This window comes from Charadrius vociferus, unplaced genomic scaffold, assembly GCF_000708025.1.
Source record: "Charadrius vociferus isolate BGI_N301 unplaced genomic scaffold, ASM70802v2 scaffold285, whole genome shotgun sequence".
Classification (NCBI taxonomy): Eukaryota; Metazoa; Chordata; class Aves; order Charadriiformes; family Charadriidae; genus Charadrius; species Charadrius vociferus.
Window position 1 is genome coordinate 1,772,918 of NW_009648470.1, and position 8,496 is coordinate 1,781,413.

An 8,496-nucleotide genomic window follows, 5' to 3' on the forward strand; every position below is an offset into this window, starting at 1 on the left:
ACTGACAGTCTCTTTAGGTCACTTCTCTTTATAAATCTAGGTATGATAGTAGTGTTGTTCACTTTTCCCTTTTTGTCCCATGAAGAATGAGAAGCTCAGATTCAGTTACAGCACTTCCTAAGAGTATTTACACATCATAGGGGACTGCTGAGCACCAATGTAGACTATGAAGGGTGGAAAACTGTCCATCCAGATCTACAGGTCTTGCAGACCAGAGGAACACTGCCTTCTAAGGAATAAGTTTGCTTCTTGCCTGTGTCAGGAGGCTAACTCTCAACTAGATCAAGGTCAGATGCAGCTGATTTTATGTACTGGTGACTGACATAGATGTAATATTGGCAAGCGGCAACATGGGGATTCATTTCATGGATGCAAAATGCTGGTAAGCTGATAAACTGGTAATCCACTGAACAACAACAATTTTTCTCTGTCTAGTTTTCTAGGCTCTAAATAAAGTTTGAAACCATTCTTTCAACTCTTCTCCCTTCAAACATTTTTTTTTTCCGCATTTTCTCAGAAGATACAATTTAGGATTGGGAAGAAGAAATTAAACTTGGATCTCATTTCCCAAATGCATGATTCTTGGTACCTAGCCGTTTTAGTACACCTGGCAGCACCATCAAAGCCTTTATTTTAAATTTTAACTTACAACAGGAATGATAAAAACTAAATTTGATGGCCTCAGGCTCTTACATATGGATATTACCTATCTATAAAGCCCTGCTGAAGCTTTAGAACTTTATCCACTGTGCTCACACAGATAAAAGTGCATAAAGAATCTTGTCTTTGTCATTGCACTTGACAGACCTTATGTAAGTTTTTATGTATACATATTGTATATCTGTCCTTTAATATCATCCCACAGGTTTCTCTGCTTTAGATCAAATATCCTTCCCAGCTGATATACAAGGCGTAGAGAACAGGTGTATTTATGAGAACCAAAAATAAGTTAATGGATTCTTCCACATAGAACAGCTCCTTGCTTATTAGTCCCCACATTGACATGGGGAAACAAGGAAACAAATAATTTGCTTGACATTTTTAAATTTGTGCCGTAACAAAGGAAAAGAACAGATATACTTTTAGTTAACTGAATTATTTTTGTGAGCAGCAAGGTTTGGGATCTTTTTCTTTTTTTCATTGGCACCCTCGTATATAAGTAATTTAAAAATTTGACATTCATTGAACGCCGGTTCCTGCTACCTTAGTCATGCTAACAGTGCCACTAGCTTAATTTCAGTTTACTACTGAGACTAAAAAGAGCATCATTCAGCTTTCCAAGTAATTTAAAACTATTCTGTGTTCATTTATATCAGTTCAATAGAGGAAATCAAGTTAATCAAGGTATGATGCCAGGTGACATTTTTTGTCACAATATCCCTGGAATAGATGGCATTTTCTAAGCCTTACTAAAAGAAACAACAAGATGTTTTGGGCAGTGTCATCTAATGACAAGCTCTCTTCTGATTTTACAAGTCACAGCCTTTTAGTCAGTGCTCTTTAGACCCGCCGTAAGTAACAGCCAACATGGATTAGTCAAGAGCAAATCATGTCAAACCAATTTAATTCTTCCTAGGATAATGTAACAGGCCTTACAGGCAAAAAGGAAACAATATACTAGAGTTGTATATTTGACTCCAGTAAAGTTTTTGATGTCATTTTGCATGTCAGCATCACATGCAAGCTAAAGAAGATTGTTTAAATGCATGCATGATAAGATGATTGTAAAACTAGTTGGAAATATACATCATAGAATATTAATGATTCACTGTCAAAGTGGAAAGATTTACCAAATGAAATTCCTTATGGTTCTGTCCCAGCACAGCTGCTATTCAGTATTTGACTTAATGACCTTAAACCATTAATATGACTATTAGCTTTGCAGTTGCTATCAAGCTAGGATAAGATGCAAGTAGATTAGAGGACAGGAATGGAATTAAAAAGTTTATTTTTAAATATCAAATGAATGAAAAATGGGGTGGAATTTTACATGGCTATAGGTTACATGAAATACACTAAGTTTAGGCAGAAATAACTGCACAGGTATGGAGAGCAAACAACTCTAGCTAGAAGTTCTACAGAACTAAAAGTAGGGATATGGTAGTTCATAAATAGCCTTGAATTATCACTGTCAATGGAAAAAAATAATGGCAAGATAATAAAGCTCTGAAATAGTGCGTCTGGGGAGGTTTGGAGGCACTATTGTGGAAGTGTTTAAGAATCAACTAGACAACATCCACCAACAGTGATGTAGATATTGTTGATATTACCTTGGAGCAGAAAGATGGGCTAAGCAGATATTTTAGATCATTTCCAGCTTTATGATTCCATGAAAACTAATTTTAATGTACTCTAGTGTGCCTGTGTGAGAGGGAGACAGAGACCATGCTGTTGTGAGTATCTGTTCTGCTCTATTTGTGTGTTATGGTTGTCTTCATGAGTTGTGGTTGTCTTCATGTGTTATGGTTGTCTTCTCTTTGACATCTGTTCAGTTCAGAATCTTGCCCTAGAGTTGGAAAAGTGTTGACTGAAAAAAGTGTATCTATTTCCAAAAGTAACACTAATTTCATACAGAGGCAAATAACAAAGAGAAAAAAAAAAGGGCAGAGGTTACACTGGCATGTTAAGAACCATCAACATATAAGTGCATGAAAATAAGGTCTCTTGTTGCTAATAATACTATGAAATTAATTTCATATGATCTGCATATACATGACTGTTAAAACGCATATTTATTTTAAAGATAATATATTGGTGAATTTATCAGCTCATTTTGACTTTATAGATTTCTTTACATTTTTTTATTAACTTTTGGCCTTGCCAAGTAAATGATAAACTATGATTGTACCTCGAGCTTTGGGAAGATGAAGATCTGACTCTTTTTTTAATGACAAATTTTAAAGTTTTTAAAGCACACCTTTCTACCATTGCCTGTTTTGCATTTGGGATGATTCACAAATATTTTCCATAAAAGTGAAAAATACACACTTTTAGTCACTGAAAATTTTTAGTACCATTATGTCGTATTTGAATGTTTTCTCTAAAAAGTCATAGACCAAATCAATTTTTAGTATCCTAATAACATTCCATTGCAACACAATTTCCCAGCCTACTGATCCAGTTCTGTAGAATGGGGCGAGCACAGCTCCTCCAATTCATAAATAGCAATAAGATAAACAAAGAAGTGTTGTATCGGGTTTGCGTGGAAAGATTTTAGTAGTTGGGGGGGCTACAGGGGTGGCTTCTGTGAGAAGCTGACAAAAGCTTCCCCTATGTATGATAAAGCCAATGCCAGCAAGCTCCAAGATGGACCCACTGCTGGCCAAGGCCGAGCCAATCAGCAATTCTGGTAGTGCCTCTAGGGTAATGTATTTAAGAAGGGGAAAAAAAAAACAACAACCAACAAACAAACAAAAAATGGGGCAATTGCAGCTGAAGAGAGGAGTGAGAATATGTGAGAGAAACAACTCTGCAGACACCAAGATCAGCGAAGAAGGAGGGGGAGGAGGTGGTCCAGGCACCAGAGCAGAGATTCCCCTGCAGCCTGTAGTGAAGACCATGGTGAGGCAGGCTGTCCCCCTGCAGCCCATGGAGGTTAATGGTAGAGCAGATATCCACCTGCAGCCTATAGAGAACCCCATGCCAGAGTAGGTGGATGCCCAGAGGAGGCAGTGACCCTGTGGGAAGCCAGCGCTGGAGCAAGCTCCTGGAAGGACCTGAGTACCTGTGGAGAGAGGAGCCCACACTGGAGCAAGTTTGCTGGCAGGACTGGTGACCCTGTGGGGGACTCATACTGGAGCAGGCTGTACCTGAAGGACTGCACCCTGTGGAAAGGACCTACACTGGAACAGTTCGTGAAGAGCTGCAGCCTGTCAGAAGAACTCACATTGGAGCAGGGGAAGAGTATGAGGAGTCCTGTCCCTGAGGAGGAAGGAGCGGCAGAGACAACATGTGATCAACTGGCCACAATCCCCATTACCCATACCTCTGCACCGTTCGAGAGGAGGAAGAGGTAGAAAACTTGAGAGTAAAGTTGAGCCTGGGAAGAAAGGAGGGGTGTGGGGAAGGTGTTTTTAAGATTTGTTTTTCTTTCTTACTATACTACGCCTTTGATTGGTAATAAATGAAAGTACTTTTTTTTCCCTAAGTCAAGTTTATTTTGCCCATGGCAGTAATTGTTGAGTGATCTCCCTGTCCTTATATTGATCCACAATTCTTTCATTATATTTTCTCTCCCCTGTCCAGCTTAGGAGGGTGAGTTATAGAGTGGCTTTGGTGGGCACCTGGCATCCAGCTAGGGTCAACCCACCACAAGTGTGGAGTAAAATCATTGGTATTTTAGAAAGAGAACCACTATTTCAGAACTTACTACTGTGTTCAGTTAGTGGGGTATTTACATTTACTTCTCTTATCTGGGGTTCATTTCTTTTAATATTTTATAGTACAGAGTGTATGTTGTTATTTTCAACATTTTAGCAACTTTTAAGTTAAAATTTAGCTTTTAAGTAAAGTTGACACCCTTTCACAAAATAAACAAACTGTGCATAATACAAGCATAACAAATGGGATTTGGTACAAGATTGTGGTACCTACATGTAAGTTCCATATGAACTAGCTCAATAATCTCCCTTTATAGCACTGAAAACCTAGTCAATATAGTTAATGGAGTCCATACAGGTATTCTGTTGAGAAAGGTATAGACACCTAGCTTTCAATTCAGTTGTCTAAGCATGGATATCTGATGCTGACTGAGGTGCCTCCAACATCGGCAAGGACTGGCAGGTATTACACAGAACCCAAGGGAAAATTCTTACCTTCTTGAAATGGAACCTGGAGATCCAGTGGATACCCACATTTCATCTCACATGACACTAGCCACCAGTGTTAATACAAATGTAGACAGTCATCTAAACTGTTCTGAGTATCTGGCACTGACTTGTTTAAGCTGCCTTTACATACCATATTTGAGATGCACTAGCTCACATGAACTGCTTGGAAGGGAATGAGTTTCCTTGCTTTCTCTGTCTATGATATGTGTGATATCAGAGGGTATCTCAAATGGCAGTAGCCACATACATTTAGGAAAATAAATTAGGTTTTTTAATTGGATTTATATAGTAGCTCATATAAAGTTACTTGCATAAAGTCAGCTACATTTCAGTACCTTAATCTCCGAGTGAATGCCACCAGAGGTGTTATTTTCAAAATGAAACGTCCTGTCTAGGCTTTGTGGAAACTACAGCCATAAGAGCAAAGTTATATGGAGGCTATGTTACCTGGAGATATAGTTAAATATATAGTTAGATCTTCTGTTGGTGAAACTGAAAATGAAACAAGACTAGTCTAATGTGTTGATAATTTTATCACAGAGGCAAAATTTCACTTCGATTTCTCCCTCTTTCATTTGCAACTATTTCATGCCAAAAAAAAGAGTACCCGCAATGTTGAATGAAAGATGGCCAGTGAATAAACCTGAACTCTGAAACCTGATCATCACACTAAAGCACTGGTATTGTGCTTCTTGACTGTTTTGGAGCACTCCAAGTGTCTTTCTTAAAGACAGTATCTTAGCACAATGCACCAGATAGTGCATTCTAGGGATTCCTCACAAAAGACAGGAGAAATTATCTCAATAGACTTGTATTTCTCTATCCTACGCAGTCTTGTAACACTGTACGACCAAATTTTGCAGTCAGGGTCCCTAACTTCTATTTTCTGACACCTGGACACAAAATACATCTCTACATTTTCGAGCTATAAACAAAAGCCAGGCTTCTGAGTTTCAACATAGCATTCACACAGACATGTTTGATTTTAAAAAAATACACATTGAAAATAATTATGTCTTGGAGCCATGAGGCACAGCATTGTGCCAGCTGAAACTCAGAGCAAAAGTCTGTGTGCTGTGATCACACCAGTCAGCTACAGAAGAAGAAATCCCTAAACTTTGTAGAAATTAGACTTTTTGCACAGTTGGCTAGAGATCATTTTCCCAAACTGATGACTTCATGTAAAGTGTTTTTCAGAAACCCTCAATACCTGCCACTTAAGCTTGGAAACATACACGTTACCTAAGCTGTTACATTTCTACTAGTGAGGGTCCCTCAATTTGTGCCATTTTATAAACACCTGCACAATTTCCAACACAACATACCAACTGGCAGACTATCTAAAACCATTCAGCAAGGTGTTCTAGTCTAGGTATTGCCCTAAGTACCTTATCTGTGATGTGTGATTTGGAATTTTTTTTCAAAACATGGGCTTGTCTTTTGAAAAAATTGTCACCTAGAATATTACCTGAAGACAATGTACCCAGACCCAGATTCCGGCTCTTTGTGGTGTGGGAAGAATTCCTCGTAATGCTCTTCCCACTTAAGAGAATTCCTCAGCCACTGGGGTGTTTTAACCATAATGTTTCAAGTTACTTGTGCCAATGACATACTTTCAATTTCACCATTATAAGATTTTGTATTTGATTAAATATTTACTGCAGCAAAGAGAAAATGACTTGATAACTTGCTGGTTAGCATGCTCCTATAGGAGACTGAGATTTTATTCTAGTGAATACTGTAAGCAAACTTAAATAGATAAGATGAGAAAGAGTAAGAAAGACACATTCACTTCAGAACTGCTTTTCATAAAGTGTCTCCAGCCGCTTTCTCCTAAGTAGGGATATCTCTACTTGGAGACTTTATTGTGGCTGTTGAATACTTAATGAAGGCCTATAAGAAAGATGGAAAGAGACGTTTTACCAATGCCTGTACTGATAGGACAAGAGCTAATGGTTTTAAACTAAAAGAGGTTAGTTTTAGATTAGATATAAGGAATAAATTCTTTACTCTGAGGGTGGTGAGACACTGGAACACGTCACCCAGAGAAGTTGTGGGTACACCTGGAGGTGTTCAAGGCCAGGTTGGATGGGGCTTTGAGCAACCTGGTCTAGTGGAAGTGTCCCTGCCCATGGCAGGGGGTTGGACTAGATGATTCTTTTAAGTCCCTTCCAATCCAAACCAATCAATGATTCTATGATTCTATTCAAACCAATACTACAAGTCAGGTAAATGAGGGTTATCTGCTAGTATATAGGTGGAGAGGAAGAGAAATAGGAGAAGTTAGCAGGAAATGAAAACACTGGTGGTCTGACTTTAGTTTCTTACTGCATGACAGGTTGTAAGTCTGAATCCTGGGAAAGAGATGTGTCTGCTTTCAGCTTAAACTCAAAAGCCCTGACTGTAACTCACCTGTGTTTCTGCATTCCTGTTAACATCTTGCTTTGAATAGTATAAATGTTCTCGCCAGTCTGTCATTTATCTTTGAGTACTATTCCACATGCTTGACTGGTCTCACGCATCCATAAGTTCAGCTAAATATCTGTAGGTCATACATTGAACATAGGGGACTATGTATGTAGGAGGTCATGGTTAAAACAAAGCAAACCTTGTTCCCTGTGGCTGATTTCATTGTGAGCTCACTGTGCTATCTTCTGAAAACTGGCTGAAATGAGAAGTCTGTGTCAAAGAGAAAAAAAAATGTTGAGAAACGCGGTCTGAAGGTAAATAGAAGTGTCTTTCGTTGGATACTGAGCATTCAGGTTTCACTAAACAATTGCACTAATTAGGCAAGAGAGGGAAGTAGGAGTCTCTGAGCACACTGCAAGATGTACTTGTTGTTCCACTGGCTTCTCTTGGCAGCAGGAGGTTGATTTGAGAGCACAGCGTACAAAATGCTGACCATGAATATTCATTTGACTTTATAAATCAACTTGCTTGACTACACCTACGGCTGACTTCATGTCTCACGAACATTTTAATAAATAAGTTTACTCAAAATAAGTTCATTGAAATTGTGAATTGAATCTTGACTCTTTCATGAATGGCCTCAAAAACTGAGTTTCAGACCTGTAAACTTAAATGTTTAAAGCAGAACACTGATCTCCATCATAGACCTGATACATTGAAGGCAAACTTGTTCAACGCTAAATATTTCTCCATAAAATGGTGTCAAGAAACTGATTGGTCAAAATAAATATTTTAAAATAAATAAGGTCAAGATATTTTAAAATTTGCTGCTAGGCAATTTAGAGGTAAAATTACTGGCTATTTGCCTATTATTTATTTATTTTCTTACTGACAGAAAAACAACAACAAACTAAAATTTTAGGGAAATAATTTGTTATGAGGTGGCAGGGCTAAAATATGATGATTAGCTTTAAAGGTTTTTTTTGTTTGTTTTTTTAGTTTTAGCAACAATTGCATGAGTTGCTTTAAAATAAACAAACAAATATTAACAAGACAAATACTAAAGTTTTGCATAATTTGGTATCTACTCATTAAAATAATTTTACCACCAATGGGATTAATTCAATATGGAGCTATAGTAAATGTTGAATTTGACATGAATTTTTCAAATGAGTAGTGGAGATCTGCAAAACAAAATGTGGGTTTTCTGCGTGTTCCTGGAGGTTTTTTCTAGATTTTTTTTTTTTCATTATATGTA

The 8,496-nt window shown here is 37.8% G+C and overlaps 1 protein-coding gene across 1 annotated transcript in view; it reads left to right on the forward strand.

Annotated features, from left to right (window-relative positions):
* The first annotated feature begins 350 nt into the window (after positions 1–350).
* Positions 351–8,496, forward strand: part of PCDH20 (protocadherin 20) — a 117,120-nt gene continuing 108,974 nt past the window's right edge. Inside the window, exon 1 of the mRNA XM_009885652.1 lies at positions 351–382. Within this exon, the coding sequence (XP_009883954.1) occupies positions 351–382 (32 nt within the window). The remainder of the gene's footprint in view (positions 383–8,496) is intronic.